Below are 16,434 nucleotides of genomic sequence, written 5' to 3'. Positions count from 1 at the left end.
TGAGCTATTTAATTATCTGACTGAATCAAAAAGATTTTAATAAATTTGAAACGAAGCAGCAAGAAAGTGTTCTGTTTGACGTTAATGGTTGAGACTGGAGTTTGATTACTGGAAATAAAATCATAAAGCAGTTTGTTCAGAGAAGAAAATAATGAAACAGCAGCTGTTTTTATTCCACTTTATCAATAACTTAATAATCAGATTAGCTTTCCAACAGTAGTGACATGAAACTTTGAGCTGAATTTAGACGTGAACATTTTCCCCAAACATCAGAGAGAAGAAACAAGTAGGAAAGTTCCCCCTAAAAAAATTCAAGTAGAAAAAAAAGCAAACTTACAGCTTATTCAAACGATCCAAAGAGACGAAGAAGAGCACCTGAACAGACTGAGACTCAACAGAACTCTGGTAGAACCAAACTTGTACCACACATGTACAGAGACACAACAGAGCTGGACTTTTACCTGACTTGAACAACTCAGAGTTCAAAGTCAAGATGTTGTAAATGTTTAACTGATTATGTGACACCTCACCTGGTTTGTAGTTTTTTCTTTCAGACCAACAGAACCAGGAGGTCGAAGGTTTGCAATGAAATCAGAGGCATGTTGATAAAATCTTCATGAGGAATAAGATAAGTTCTGTTAAAAATATTTATGATGGAGTCATAAGGAGAAATGAGCCCAGACAAAAGAGCAGCTGGTTGATTCCTGCTGGTCAGACTGTAAATACCATGAGAAAATAAACATGAAAATCAAACAAACTAAACTGTAGTCTTTAACTTCAACAATACTGCTGCTGAAACTACACATTGTCCTAACATAAATTATTACAATACCTCCTATATAACAATTGATCATTATGTCAGTGAGGTGAGCAGAGTGAGGACAGTCTCTGGTTAAACCAGGATCAGCTGAGCAGGTTCTGCTGATCCAGGTTGAAACCCTGATTTCATTTCAATCATCAACCTGAATCTAAAGTCAGATCAGCAGCAGAGAGGTGGCAGCTTGTTCCAGACTCATTATTTACACATGATGCAGCTGTTTTCCAGCTGTTCTCCACAGCTGGAGGGAGGGAGGGAGGAGAGAACCTGAACATTCAGCCTCCAGGTTTTACAGTTGGATTCTGACCTCAGCAGCTGGAACAACGACACAGATGAAACCAGAGACTCCTGGAAAATGGATGTTTGGATCTGATCAGGTCTGCAGATTCACTGACTGGGATTTATTCAGAAAATGTCTCAGAGCTGAGAAGAGATGAGCTTCTTCAGACTGAATGCTGGGAAATCTCTCCTTCCATTCAGTGATGTTCAGGTTCTGAACTTTAAAACCTAGAATCAGTTGGAAACATCAGGAATTTGGTCCATTAAAAGTGTTAATAATAAAATCAAGCCCTTCTGCTGTTAGTTGAGTACAGTCTGTTTCCACTAAGAACTGTGAGTGTTTCCTTCAGTCTGTGTTTGGCTTTAATCTCCTGCAGGAAACCAAACCTCCATGTCTCGACTGGAGACACCATGGCAACGCCTTTCAGACAATAGGATAGTGGGTTGAGACTGGATGAGAGCCGATGAGTTGTTTTTATTTAGTGGCAGAGCTGCATTCATCCATTCATCATCCCAGTTTTCCTGCCATGCAGAATAATCTCCACTAATCTGATGCTTGGAGACCAAAATGTCACAGACTGGATTAAGAGAGTTGAGATGTTGAAATTTGTCACATTTAGAAAATAAGCTTCACGATGCTATGATTTGTTCTTCTGTAAAACGTTTTTTAAAATTGTTGCTCTTTATAACAAATCAAACATTCATAACATTTTGGGTTACCATATAATATTTGTTGCATTGAAATTGAATAGATGAAAATTCTTATAAAATTCAGCTGTGGTACATTTGAACTAAGAGGTTAAAAAGACCTTTTGTTTTCCTGGAACTATTTGTCATAACAAAACCTAAAATTAATGAAGCTTCAGCAGAAACTTGATCAATTTGTTGCTGTGATCCTAAATTATATTGATAAATCTGGTTAGACTGTGAAAACAGAACTTGAAACAGGATCCTGTAGATTAGAGTTCAATTCAAATATTAAAATGTTAAAAGGGAAAAAAATAGACAATCCTGAAGCTTCAGTAAATTTGATAATTACAATTTGAGAAAATCTACAAAATGAGGACTGACTGAAAATTATTGACTGTGATGAAATTTTAACAAATTCCAAATTCTGACTATCAGTTTGTTTCATGTTGGAGTGAATGTGTCATGTTGGGGGGTAGTTTACGAACCCACATGCGAGAACACAACCAGACAGGCAGTAAGGTTACAATGATTTTATTGAAAGGTAAGGAGGTGAGTTCTGGAACTGCGGACCGGGTCGTCTGACTGTCAACAGGGGAGCACAGGGTTAGACAGAGAGCTGTGATGAATTGAATGATGACGACTGAGGAGGGCTTACTTGGAAGGAGGATGAAGAAGATGGAGTGGAGTGAGAACGGTAAGTAATCCTGGAACGGTCAGGTGACTTCACCTGAGGTGACAGCCTGGAGCTAGATCTGTCGGAGGTTGTTCTCCGGAAGGGTTCGGGCGCGGGTCTCCTGACCCGTGGCGTCCCGAAGGGGAATCCACCGGAGACGGATCGACAACAGGAGCAGTACGCACACACACACTCGGGTTGGCGACAGCCGGTAACACCGGCTTCGTCGAGGGAGGACACAGACGGGAGGATCTCACGAGGGGTGGCGTCCAGGCCGGTAATACCGGTAGCGTCGAGGGAGGACACAGAGGGAGATGATCCACGGAGGGAAAGGCACACTCACTCAGAAGCCAGCAGTGATGGAACGAACCAGAGCAACGAGGAGGCGGCGGGAGAATCTGACGAGGAAACAACAGAGGTTAGATCCAAACAATACTCAGGGGGCCTAGTTCTGGAACGTAGTGTTACCGATGCGAGCAAACACTCAGGCGGTGAGATGAAGTGGAGCCGCTGCTTATATCCACCGTCAACGCCTCCTCAACAAGCTGCAGGTGTGTGTACGGGTTGACCCAGGCGGCTTCTCAGGGGTGGAGAGGTGGTGCCCTCTGGTGGACACCAGGCGTAATGCCGGTTCCAACCAGGATGGAAGACAAACAAAAGACTAACAAACAAAAAACATAACTGGGGAAACACGGATCCTGACAGTACCCCCCCCTCAACGGACGCCACCTGGCGGCCGATCAGAGGACGAGGGCTGAGAGTCCCAAAAATCTCTTATGAGGGTGCGGTCGACAATGAAGGAACCGGGAACCCAGGACCGTTCCTCGGGACCGTAACCCTCCCAGTCCACCAGATATTGGTAGCCGCGCCCACGTCGCCGGGAGGCGAGGAGCCGGCGGACAGAGAAGATCGGTTGACCATCAGTGTCAAGGGTGGGTGGAGGGGGCTCGGCCGGAGGGCAGAGCTCACTGGAGACGGAAGGTTTGATTTGGGACACGTGGAAGGTAGGGTGGACACGAAGGGAAGGGGGAAGGCGGAGCCGCACCGCCGAGGGTCCCACCAGCGCCAGGATCTCGAACGGGCCAATAAACCTGGGGGACAGTTTTCGGGACATGGACTTGAGAGGTATGTCATGAGTGGACAACCATACCTTTTGTCCGACGGAGTATGTCGGGGCAGGGGTCCGTCGTCGGTCAGCTCTCTTTTTATTGATGGCAGATGTATTATTGAGGGCGGCAATGGCGTCCTTCCAGATCTTGTGTGTCTTGCGAATGTGGTGTTGGACGGAGGTGACCGAGGTGTTATCTTCGTCGGAGGGAAGGAGCGGTGGTTGGTAGCCCAGAACTATCTCAAAGGGTGAGAGACCTGTGGCGGAGGAAATGTGGCTGTTGTGTGCGTACTCTACCCAATGAAGGAGTTGGGCCCAGTCATCGGGGTTGGAGGAGGTGAGGCATCGCAGGGTGGTTTCCAGTTCCTGGTTCATCCGCTCAGTTTGTCCATTTGTCTGGGGATGATACCCGGAACTGAGGGCCACTTTAGCCCCCAACGCGGAGCAGAACTGACGCCAGACCTGGGAAACAAACTGGGGTCCACGGTCGGACAGAATCTCCTGCGGAATTCCATGGAGCTTGAATACATGCTTGAACAGCAGCTTAGCGGTCTGAGCGGCGGTGGGTAGTTTCCTGAGTGGTATGAGGTGACAAGCCTTGGAGAAACGGTCAATTATGGTGAAGATGGTGGTCATACCTTTGGAGCTGGGGAGTCCAGTAACGAAGTCCACTGCGATGTGGGACCATGGGCGTTTGGGTATTGGTAGTGGCTGTAAAAGACCTGCGGGGGGTTGGTTAGAAGATTTGTTTCGTGCGCAGATGGCGCAGGCAGACACGTATTCTTTAACGTCTTTGTGAATGGACTCCCACCAGAATCTGCGGTTTATCAGCCCTATAGTGCGGCTGATACCGGGATGGGCCGAAAACTTGGAGGCATGAATCCAATGAAGAAACTGAGAGCGGACTGCGGGAGGAACAAACAATTTTCCAGGCGGGCAGGACTCAGGAGGAGGTTCAGTACCTTGCGCCTGGCGGATTATGTCCTCTATCTCCCAGGTGACCACGCCTATGGTGCAGCTGGGGGGAAGGATAGGGACGGGAACATCCTCTGAGTCGTCATCGGAGTAGACTCGGGATAGAGCATCCGGCTTGGCGTTCTTGGACCCTGGGCGATAGGAGATAGAGAGGTTGAAACGTGAGAAAAATAGAGACCAGCGCGACTGGCGCGGATTTGACCTCTTGGCCGTCTGGAGGTAGGAAAGATTTTTGTGGTCGGTCCAAATGATTACGGGGTGTTCCGCTCCCTCGAGCCAGTGTCGCCACTCCTCTAATGCCAATTTGATGGCGAGCAGTTCTCGGTCCCCCACATTGTAGTTCTTTTCAGCGGGGGAGAGCCTGCGGGAAAAGAAAGCACAAGGGTGTAATTTATGATCCTGGCTGGTGGTTTGAGACAGGACTGCCCCCACCCCAGTGTCAGATGCGTCAACCTCGACCACAAACTGCTTACTGGGGTCAGGCTGGATAAGAACAGGTGCTCTAGCGAACCGAGATTTTAGCTCAACAAAAGCTGCCTCGGCTTGTGGGGTCCAGGAAAAGACCCTTTTAGTGGAGGTGAGAGCCGTCAGGGGGGAGGCGGTCTGGCTGTAGTTGCGGATGAATCTTCTGTAAAAGTTAGCGAAGCCCAGGAAACGTTGGAGCTGTTTACGGGTTTCAGGCTGGGGCCAGTCCAGGACTGCCTTCACCTTATCCTCCGCTGCCCTTACTTGACCGCTCTCTAGGACATATCCTAAGAAGGTGACTGACGGGAGGTGGAACTCGCATTTCTCAGCTTTAACATAAAGTCTGTTCTCTAATAGCCTTTGTAGCACCAGGCGGACATGTTTCTGGTGCTCAACGAGGGTCTGAGAATAAATCAGTATATCATCTAGATATACGAAAACAAAAACGTTAATGAAGTCACGAAGAACATCATTGACCAGGGCTTGGAAAAAGGATGGCGCGTTGGATAACCCAAAGGGCATGACCAAGTACTCGTAGTGGCCCATAGGAGTCTTAAAAGCGGTTTTCCATTCGTCGCCTTCTCTAATCCTGAGCAGGTGATAGGCATTTCTGAGGTCTAACTTAGAAAATATGGTAGCCCCCTGGACGGGCTCGAATGCTGAGGAGAGAAGTGGCAGCGGGTACTTATTCTTAACGGTGATTTGGTTGAGTCCTCTGTAATCAATGCACGGTCTTAGGGAACCGTCCTTCTTCCCCACGAAGAAGAAGCCGGCCCCCAGCGGGGAGGAAGAAGCGCGTATGATGCCTGCGGCCAGGGACTGGTTGATATAATCCTCCATGGTTTGACGCTCGGCCCTGGAGATGTTGTAAAGCCTGCTGTTCGGTAGAGGAGCCCCGGGCAGGAGGTCGATGGCGCAGTCGTAAGGTCTATGGGGCGGTAAGGAAAGAGCTTTGTCATTAAATCATGGTACTCACTGGGTACGCCGGAGACATCTGGGGGAGTCCTGTCATCAGGGGTAGGACTCAAGCCCTGTACTGGCACGGCGGAACGGAGACAAGTGGAGTGGCACTTGGTGGACCAAGAGGCAACCCTGCTTTCCACCCAATCGATGTGGGGGTTGTGAGTAAACAACCAATTGAAACCCAAAACTATGGGTGAGCTGCATGTGGGGAAAACATAGAACATTATCTCTTCAGTATGATTACCAGATATGAGGAGACGGAGAGGTTTGGTCCGGTGGGTGACTTGGGGTAGGTTTTTCCCGTCCAAGGATGACACTCGTAGAGGTGCAGGTAACTGTTCCACCTCGACGGAGAACTGGCGCACTATATCCGTGCTAATCAAGTTCTGCTCACACCCAGAGTCGATGAGGGCCGACAAGGGCAGANAGTCATGGTGAGAAAAAGGGTGACTGGAAGAATGAGGCGGGGTCTGGTCAAAGTTGGTTCCGGCAGTTTCCCCGCGTTTACCGCCGGACCTGTGAGTTTAAACGGAGAGGACAGTTAGCAATCATGTGGTTAGGTTCCCCGCAGTAAATGCAAAGCTTCGAGCGTATCCTTCTCTGGCGCTCCTCGGGTGTGAGTCGGGTGTTTCCCAGTTGCATGGGTTCTGGCTCATGAGCGGGAGGAGAAGGAGGTAGCAACTGCTGGGGGTTTGAGCGGCTTCCGGCTCTGGAGACTCGGGGGGGTGAAACCTGTCGGCCTCGTTCCCGGACCCTGGCACGGATACGATTATCTAACCTTATGGCTAGGTTAATGAAATCGTTCAATGACTGGGGTTCATCTAGCGTGGCTAGCTCGTCCTTTATTTGCTCATTTAAACCGTGGAAGAAGGCACTTTTAAGTGCGGTGGCGTTCCAGCCTGAAGCGGCCGCTCTGATTCGAAAATCTATGGCGAAGTCTGAGACGCTTCTCCTACCTTGTTTAAAGCCATGTAGTTCTCTAGAGGCGGCCGTTCGTTCGGTTTCCTGGCAGAAAACCTGCTTAAATTCTGCCAGAAACTCAGGGTAGGTACATCCATAGTTTGCTGCCTCGGAAAATCGGGCTTCAGCCCACTCTAGGGCTCGGCCAGAAAACAGGGACAAAAGGAATGAAATCTTGGAGCTGTCGTGAGGAAAACTTTGTGGCGAATGGTTAAACACAATCGTACATTGTAGAATGAATCCCCGAACCTTGTTTATATCACCAGAAAATCTTTCGGGAGTAGCTGGGCGGACATCTGAAAACCCGGAGTGGGTAGGTGGATCGGGAGTTGCTGGAGGGACCGACGAGGACGTGGAGTGGTGATCTGAAACCTGTTGGGTTGAATTCTGTAGGGAAGTGGAAAGTTCAGTTAATCGTGGGTTAGTTTCGGCTTGGTGGTTTCCCAGCTCTCTCAGAGCTGCGTCGTGGGACTGAATTAATGCATGTTGATCTGATAACGCCCGTCTGATAGCGTCCGCGGAGGTCGTGAGTTGGCCTGAGTGTTCTGTCATGTTGGGGGGTAGTTTACGAACCCACATGCGAGAACACAACCAGACAGGCAGTAAGGTTACAATGATTTTATTGAAAGGTAAGGAGGTGAGTTCTGGAACTGCGGACCGGGTCGTCTGACTGTCAACAGGGGAGCACAGGGTTAGACAGAGAGCTGTGATGATTTGAATGGAAACGACTGAGGAGGGCTTACTTGGAAGGAGGATGAAGTAGATGGAGTGGAGTGAGAACGGTAAGTAATCCTGGAACGGTCAGGTGACTTCACCTGCGGTGACAGCCTGGAGCTAGGTCTGTCGGAGGTTGTTCTCCGGAAGGGTTCGGGCGCGGGTCTCCTGACCCGTGGCGTCCCGAAGGGGAATCCACCGGAGACGGATCGACAACAGGGAGCAGTACGCACACACACACTCGGGTTGGCGACAGCCGGTAACACCGGCTTCGTCGAGGGAGGACACAGACGGGAGGATCTCACGAGGGGTGGCGTCTAGGCCGGTAATACCGGTAGCGTCGAGGGAGGACACAGAGGGAGATGATCCACGGAGGGAAAGGCACACTCACTCAGAAGCCAGCAGTGATGGAACGAACCAGAGCAACGAGGAGGCGGCGGGAGAATCTGACGAGGAAACAACAGAGGTTAGATCCAAACAATACTCAGAGGGCCTAGTTCTGGAACGTAGTGTTACCGATGCGAGCAAACACTCAGGCGGTGAGATGAAGTGGAGCCGCTGCTTATATCCACCGTCAACGCCTCCTCAACAAGCTGCAGGTGTGTGTACGGGTTGACCCAGGCGGCTTCTCAGGGGTGGAGAGGTGGTGCCCTCTGGTGGACACCAGGCGTAATGCCGGTTCCAACCAGGATGGAAGACAAACAAAAGACTAACAAACAAAAAACATAACTGGGGAAACACGGATCCTGACAGAATGCTTGTTTTGTGTTTGATAAATATTGTTTTCTAACCTAAAATTAGTGTTTGATTAAGCAACTTAAGTTTCTAAAGGTATTTAGATGAGATGATCTGAGATCTTAGTTTGTCTTCAGGATGGTAATTTAGATTTTTCATACTTTGAAAACGAAAATAATAATTTTCTCTGTTAATTCTAACAGTGTGAGGAGGAAGTAGGACTGCCTACAGTCGACCTTTGACCTGTCTGAGACTGACACCTCCTGGCTCCTCCCACCTGCTGGATTTGTTCCCACCTTCAGTTTCCATAGCAACGCTCATCGTCATCACCCTTTGAGTTTCACAGAGTTTAGGAAGAAAGAAAAAACCTGCCAAGCTGCTAGAATGAATGATGTTTATATAATAACTGAGCAGGAAATTTTTATTTCTAGTATTTACATATTAAAGATTAATAAAACAGTTTAAATGATTTTTAAATATTTTCTTTTCTTTGTAGAATAAGGGATTTATTTGCAGAAATTATTTTCACATTTAACACTTTTAAGAAAATCAATGTAAAATTGTATCTTTGCTTTAGTTTCCATTCCTTCCTATTTATTTAAAAACAAACAGTCAAACTCAAAACTTCTGGAGGGACCAGGGCATTTTACCCAGGAATGAAGCACCGAAACCTCGCACTAAGTTGTCAAAATCCCCCTGCCCGGTTCTGGAGAACCAGGGCTTGTCCGTGGACCAGTCTTGGTCCTCCAGAACCAGAGGGGGCACTCATAGAGCTCATCTAGCCGGGATTCATCCACCAAAACACTGTGGTAAGTCCTCCTTAGTGGACTTTAGACCTTGTCAACACGCACTTACAGGCTGAGGAGCAAGTACTCCAAGTTCGTGCCCCTGGTAAGGCAGGTCCTCCAGAAGCACCGAAACCCCACAAGATGTTGTCAAAATTTCCCTGGCCTGGTTTTCCAGGACCAGGCCTGGATCCTGGACCTCCACAGTACTCAAGCGCTTCGTGAAATACACAATCCACCCATATGTCAGAAATCCATCCTGGCAGCAGGCTCTATGATCCTATAGAACCAGGGGTAGGACTCATGGAGCTTCTCTAGCCAGGATTCGGGCACCAAAACCCCACATAGACGTCCACTGAACATCCCCGTGGTTCTCCAGAACCGAGGATTTCCACTGGACATTCACTATGCATTGGGATCGACCGTGGACATTCACTGGACATCCACATGGTTCTTAAGAACCAGGGGGCCTCCTGGAGCTCCTCTACCCGGGATTCAGGCACCCAAACCCGCCTGGACCTCCACTGGACCACCCTCTGGTTCTGGAGAACCATGGGGGGAGTCAAGGAGCTCCTCTACCCAGGAATGAAGCACTAAAACCCTGCAAGATGTTATCAAAATTCCCCTTGCCTGGTTCTCCAGTACCAGGGCTGGACTTTGGACCATGACTCCAACAGGTTCTCCAGAACCAGGGGCACTCAAGGAGCTCCTCTACCCAAGATTGAAGCACCGAAACCCCGCAAGATGTTGTAAAAATTCTGCTTGACTGGTTCTCCAGGACCAGGCTGGAATTTGGTCCATAGCGCCACCAGGTCCTCCAGAACCAGGGGCAGTAACGGAGCTCCTCTACCCGGAATTGATGCCCCGAAACAACGCATGATGTTGTCAAAAATCCACCTGCCTGGTTCTCCAGGACCATAGCTGGACCTTGGATGGACCTACGGAGCTCCTCTACCCAGGATTCAGGCACCCAAACCCTGCATGGACCTCCAGTGGAGCACCCCTGGTCCTCCTGGGACTAGTGACTACTGGTCCCACAGAACCCCAACACACACTCACAGTCGACCACAATAATCAAGCACTTGATAAAATACATAATCCACCCATATGTCAAATATCCACCCTCATGGCAGGGCAGCCCACCTCCACACACCCACAGTCGACCCCAGTACTCAAACACTTTGAAAAACACATAATATACCCATATGTCAAATTCATTAATTCATTCAGAATAGCTGTAATTTGAGTCAGAATAGGTCTCCTAGCAATAGAACATTTAAAACATGACTTAATCTTTTCATAAATATAGATTTGTCTTATTCCAAAATATGTTTGGACTGCTGCGTGATGGAGCCTCTTTCTCTCCTTCCATCTTCCTCTCGGAGCTCGGAGCTTTCATCAGCAGCCTCTGAAAATCAGAGAACTGAAAACGTTCTCTGATATGCTTAACCCAATCCCAATTAAAAATAAATAGATATGATCTAGTTGTGTTTCATGCTATTTTGCTCAATTAAAACAACACAGCACATCTACAAAACAACAGCCTATTAATTTGACCAGAGATTTCACTGGTATTTTTATTGCAATATTTAAATTTGAACAGGAAAAGAACAGCAAATGAACTAAATGCAGAAGATTGTTTTTATTTCTCTAAAACACGAAGAAAAACTGAAGCAAATAAACAAAAGGAAGATTAAATATTCAAATGTGATATTGAATATATAGAAAAATAGGAACTGACAGAAACGGGAAATGTTCAATGATTGAGAAAAACTGATCAAAATTTCAATGAAATCTGATGAATGAAAGGAAAACAAAAAGAGAAAAATTATCCTGATATTCAATGTGAAGTTTTGACTGGAAATTAACAGGAAAACATGTGGATCCTGGAATATTCCCAGTTTCCATCTTTACAGTAAAGGGCTGGAAGAAGAAAACGTTTCCAAGGACTCAATCAGAAAAATTTCACCAAGAAATAGATTGTAGAGATGAACTATCTATTCAACAGTGAGAGTGTTTCTCTGACAGGAGGAAAATCTTTAGACTCCTTAGACTCAAATTAGCACAGAAACACTGAGGCACCAGACCTGAGCCACGAGAACCCAAATCCAATAAACAGAGTTTCAGTGAATGTGGTCTTGAAGGTGTGGAGGTGAATCAGAGAGTCAGAGGAGACGCTGTAGAAGGACAGAATGCCAGCAGGACAGTCCACATACACTGATACTCTGTTAGAGACACAGGAGGAGAGACGAGTTTCACTGTCATTGTGCCAGACAGAGTAACCAACACCAGAGCATCTCAGACTCCAGGAATGATCATTCCATCCAAACCAACAATCTCTACCGTCTCCTTTCCTCCTGATTCTTCTGTAACTCACTGATATATCAACTCCACTTTTCCATTCGACCTCCAAGTAACAGCGACCAGTCAGACCAGTTCTACACAGAAGCTGAGGATAGTAATCAAATCTGTCTGGATGATCAGGATACAACTGAAGCTCCTTCAAAAATGTCACCTTCCTGTTGTCTTCAGACAGTTTGAGGTTTTTGCTCACTGTGTTTGTGTCGATGGTGAGTTGACAGGAATCTGATGGAGAGAACAAACACAATTCAGCTGCAGATATTGATCGTTTAATGATCTTTGATGATGATCCTGAATGAGTGATGTGACAGTTTGAAGATAGTTGAATGTGAGCTGCTTTGCTATCACGAATCAGATGAAAAACACACTTACACTTCCTCAGACCTGGTGTCAAGAATCGGCCTCCAGCAGGCTCCACCCTGAAAGGAGGAGGGGGGTCAGACCATCAGTCTCTTTCAGCAGCAAACATGGACATTACATGTCTCTCAGACACACATTGTCCTCCACTGAGACAGGAACAGTCCAACATTTGGATTGAAAACTGCTTAAAATCTAACATTTTTCTCTGTCATAACTTTTAAACATCCGTCTGACCAACATGGAGTTACTTTTCTTCTCATCTTTGCTCCTTGGGGCTGATTGGTCTGGAGCTCCATCAAATATTGTTTTAAAGTCCTGTCATCAGATGATCACCATGGAAATCTAACTGAACTTTACTGTTATTAATTTAGTCAGAGTCCCTATTAAACTCTATTAATCCATCCCAGTCTTTAATTTTGCTTGTGAGCCGTTCTTAGTCAGGAGAATATTCCAGAAAACTGGGTAATGATCTCTGCCTCCAGATGAGGAGTCTAATAAATCTCATTTCACAATCAGCTGAAATCTTCCTGGACACTTGTGTTAAATCAAGGACTGATCAATTTCCTGGATCAACATCTGTTCCAAACATCATCAGTTCTTACCCTCTAAATATTCTTCTGCTGTTTTTCCATTTACAACTGTTTTGTTTCCATCCCATAATATTCCATGTGCATTATAGTCACCACATATTACTGATTATCTAGACCTTTAATCTGGATTAACTGATTCTAATCTAACTTTCAAAATTATGTTAATTTCAGCTAATTTATTATTGTCTCTATTGCTACATATTCTAGATCAGTTCCTCTACTTGTTTCTCTGAACATAGATGATCTTTTCTAGATGTTGCTCATCCTCCTGTTCCTTTCTTCCTGTCACTGAAACATTTTCACTTATTCTAAAATCTACATTTGCTCTCAGCCATGTCTCTTCAGTACCAATAATATCTGCTTTATGATGTCATTTATCTACATATTTTTAACTTCCTGTCCATCAGCCAATCAGCTTCTTGTATTTTCTCAGTAGACCAATCAGTGGAAGCCCCGCCCAGACCATGATGCTCCTGGTTTGTGATGACTGTCTTCACAAACCAGAAGCATCATGGGCTGGGCAGGGCTTCCAAACCAGGAGAGAGAGAGAAACTGAACTCTAATAGGAAACAGTTTAGACCGATTTTCTCTCTCCAACCTATTGGTTCCACATGAAGCTATATTTGGCCTCCTGCTGCTCTGTCTATCATGTCATTGTGGTTCCAGTAGATGGGTTGGTTTCCCAGGTTCATTCAGCACCATGTGAAAAATTCCTACAGCTTTTAAAGGGTTGCTGTTACAAAACCAAAATTGCCTGAACTAATTTGAGTACTTTAACTCCTGTAGCAGGTTCCTCCATACCTGAGAGTTTCCAGTCTCCAGTCTGGATCCTTCAGTTGAGCCGATAGCAGCTTCACTCCTGAGTCTTCTGGATGATTGTAGCTCAGGTCCAACTCTTTCAGATGGGAGGTTTTAAAGGTCAAAGCTGAAGCCAGAGAAGCACAGCCTTCCTCTGAGACCAAACAGCCTGATAAGCTGCAGACACACATGATGAGAATATGAGAAGGCTGAGGTAGAGCCCAAGGTCTGAACTGGACATTTTCATAAGAAAAAAAAGTCATTAAATTGTGCTTAACCTGTCAATAAGATGAAATAGTAATAACACTCTAATTTTGTTCTGTGAGTAATAAAAATCAACATTTGTCACATGTAGAACAGATCAGAATAGAAACATCCTTCATTGTTCCACAGCAGGGAGTTCAGGTTTACCAGCAGCAAGTTTAAGGTAAATGGAAGAATCAGATATTCAAGAAAAGGTAAAAACAAAAAATAATGGGAGAGTGTAGAGTAAGAACACTTTTACAGAGGACTAATAAGGCTGTACATTAAAAAAACAGCATAATCAGTTTGAAAGAAATGTGCAGCTGATTAGGGCAATTTATAATCATGTATAAGATGTTTATATTTGTATGTTGAAACAACAAGAGACTATTTAAAAGAAACTTAAAAAGACTGCATGTAACACCCTGGATGTATACAATTATTGAGTTTGTTGGGAGCAGTTCTGGATAGAAAGTCCAACAATTGCTGGGAGGAAGGACCTGCAATAATGCTCATTTGTGATTGCAGGATGCAGCAATCTGTCAAGTATTCAGAGTTACACTATCAATGGAAGCCTGACCACTGCCTTTATAAATATCTCTGTTCTTGGTTCACTTTCAGGCTGCAGTGCGTTCACACTGCAGCCTGAAGTGACCCCTTCCGATTTTTTTGACGTAATGCAACCTGTATCCGATCTTTTCATGGCAGTATGAACAGCACAGGTAGGATTCTTTTCGAATGTGACCCATATCCGATACGTATCCGATTCAAATGCGACCCAACATTCAGGTTACATTTATCGGAACTGAACGTCACTGATTCTCAACAAATCTCACTATTCTGCGTCCTGATACGCGCAAGCAGGAAGAAAAACAACAACTATGACGGACTATATGAGGATGAAGTTGTTAATATGCTGCTCCAGCCAGATAACAACTTCAAATATGTAAGCTAAGCTCCACCGTTAGCCTCCATGTTTACTTCCGCAAACACTGAGCACTTTTTCTTTTTTGGCAGTTGGCAGAACACTGAAAATGCTGACGCTATTGCACCCTCTAGTATGCATGTGGGACACTTTCAGGTCGTTTGCCTGTTCACACTGTAGAACACACACAGGTCGCATTTACTGGCAGTGTGAACGGCCCCGGCAAAAACATCAGAATTGCCAAAAAATCGGAATTATGTCACTTTAGGCTGCAGTGTGAACGCACCCTAAGCCTGCAGTAAATGAAAACCAGCAACGTTTGTGTGTAGAGACTTGTTTGCCACTTGCCACTGATAGCATGCCACTTGTTGCACATCCTATCACAGTTTCACACTGGAATTCACTGAGTTCCTGAGAGCAACCCATTCTTTCACAAATACTTGTAAAATCAGACTGCATGCCTGGGTGCTTACTTTCATGCACCCTCAGCAAAGGAAGTTATTGACCTGATTCCGATCATTTAGATGGTGATCAAATACTTTTGGCATTATAATGTATCTCTGTTAGCAGCTAGAGGACATAAATCTGGTTTCACAAGCAATAAGAAAATTGTACCTTAGAGTTCCCAGGTTGCAGTTTGGACTCTTCAGTCCAACAGAGAGAAGCTTCACTCCTGAATCCTGCAGGTTGTTGTTACTCAGGTCCAGTTCTCTGAGACTGGAGGACTGGGAGCTGAGAACTGAGGACAGAGCTTCACAGCTTCTCTCTGAGAGGTTACAGTCACTCAGTCTGAGGAGACGGAGAGGAAAATCTGTCATTAAACATTTAATCAAATTTTTTGTCTTTCTTTCCAGTCAATTTGATTCTTCTTTAAAAGGTTGACAGAATCTACAAATAAACCTGCTATTGAAATAAAATTTACATAATCTCTGATGGGGGTTAATGGACAGAAATATGGCTTCAATAGGACTGAGAACCTTTTACCTGAGAGTTTCCAGGTTGCAGTTTGGACTCTTCAGTCCAGCAGAGAGAAGCTTCACTCCTGAATCCTGCAGGTTGTTGTTACTCAGGTCCAGTTCTCTGAGACTGGAGGACTGGGAGCTGAGAACTGAGGACAGAGCTTCACAGCTTCTCTCTGAGAGGTTACAGTAACTCAGTCTGAGGAGACAGGGAGAAAAATATGTTAAGCAGTGGTTAATCAAAATCTTTATTTCCAGTCAACAATGTTCTTCTTGGACTGATTTAAGGAACTCCTTCATTTTTATATCTTTATGTTGCCTATGCATGGAGGACTGAACTACAGGGAACAAGGAGGCTGGCAAAAGATATATTAAATTCCTCTATGAACTAAACAGACTACTCATATTTTGCTTACATAAATGTATTATTTCTCAGGATTTTTGAGTCTGAATTAAAATACTTGGTATGAAGGTTAAAATTTTTCTAGATTTTTTATTTTGCACAGTGATATAGTCAAATATCACTGCTTGAGATTCAGCCATTGCACTGTGGTGATGAACCAGATCAGCCCTAACACTGACAGTGGACCAGGTATCAGGTTCAGCCATTGCACTGTGGCAATGAAACGGGTCAGCTATAGCACTTTGGTGGTGGACCAGGTTGAGTTTGTCAGTACGGATGTCCTGTTTTTTACCTGGGGCAACTTCAGCTGTGCAAACTTTCTAGCTTGCACGGACGTGTTACTGGTTAAGTGTCAGAATGCTGGGTCCAATCCGATGGGCACACGTTGAGCAGGCCCCTGTTAAATTTCTACAGGAATTTAATATGTCTAGTTCTTTTATTAGACTAATTTAAACGACAAATAAATTTATACATAAGCTTTCTAAAGCAGCCATCAAAGTGTTGACGTGAGGAGATAGAAACAATTCGCTGGCATCTGGGTTTATTTAACAAAAGTCTTAAAGAATCATTATAAAAGCCACCTTCAATATTTGAAGACTGTTTTTTTTAATTGCACCACAAATATTTGGAC

At 45.4% G+C, this 16,434-nt stretch overlaps 1 protein-coding gene across 1 annotated transcript; it reads right to left on the bottom strand.

The window, feature by feature from the left end:
* Window positions 1-11,020: 11,020 nt before the first annotated feature.
* Window positions 11,021-15,727, bottom strand: LOC145554327 (uncharacterized). Its single transcript, XM_081613887.1, has 7 exons — window positions 15,720-15,727; window positions 15,426-15,599; window positions 15,057-15,230; window positions 13,277-13,450; window positions 11,898-11,944; window positions 11,542-11,750; window positions 11,021-11,389 (listed from the first exon to the last, which is right to left on the bottom strand). Exons 1-7 carry the CDS (start codon window positions 15,725-15,727, stop codon window positions 11,330-11,332), a joined length of 846 nt encoding a protein of 281 aa, XP_081470013.1. The 3' UTR covers window positions 11,021-11,329.
* Between the last annotated feature and the right edge of the window lie 707 nt (window positions 15,728-16,434).

This window comes from Poecilia reticulata, chromosome 12 (genome assembly GCF_904066995.2).
Source record: "Poecilia reticulata chromosome 12, P_reticulata-male-v2, whole genome shotgun sequence".
Lineage (NCBI taxonomy): Eukaryota > Metazoa > Chordata > Actinopteri > Cyprinodontiformes > Poeciliidae > Poecilia > Poecilia reticulata.
The sequence above is the reverse complement of the archived record's forward strand: the minus strand, read 5'-3'. Positions and strand labels throughout refer to the sequence as shown.

Coding starts and splice junctions, on each gene's coding strand:
- LOC145554327 (XM_081613887.1), bottom strand. Junction 13,451..15,056: donor TGCAACCTGGGAACTCTAAG/GTACAATTTTCT, acceptor GTGTGTCTGCAG/CTTATCAGGCTGTTTGGTCT. Junction 11,390..11,541: donor AAAGTGGAGTTGATATATCA/GTGAGTTACAGA, acceptor TGTCTCTAACAG/AGTATCAGTGTATGTGGACT.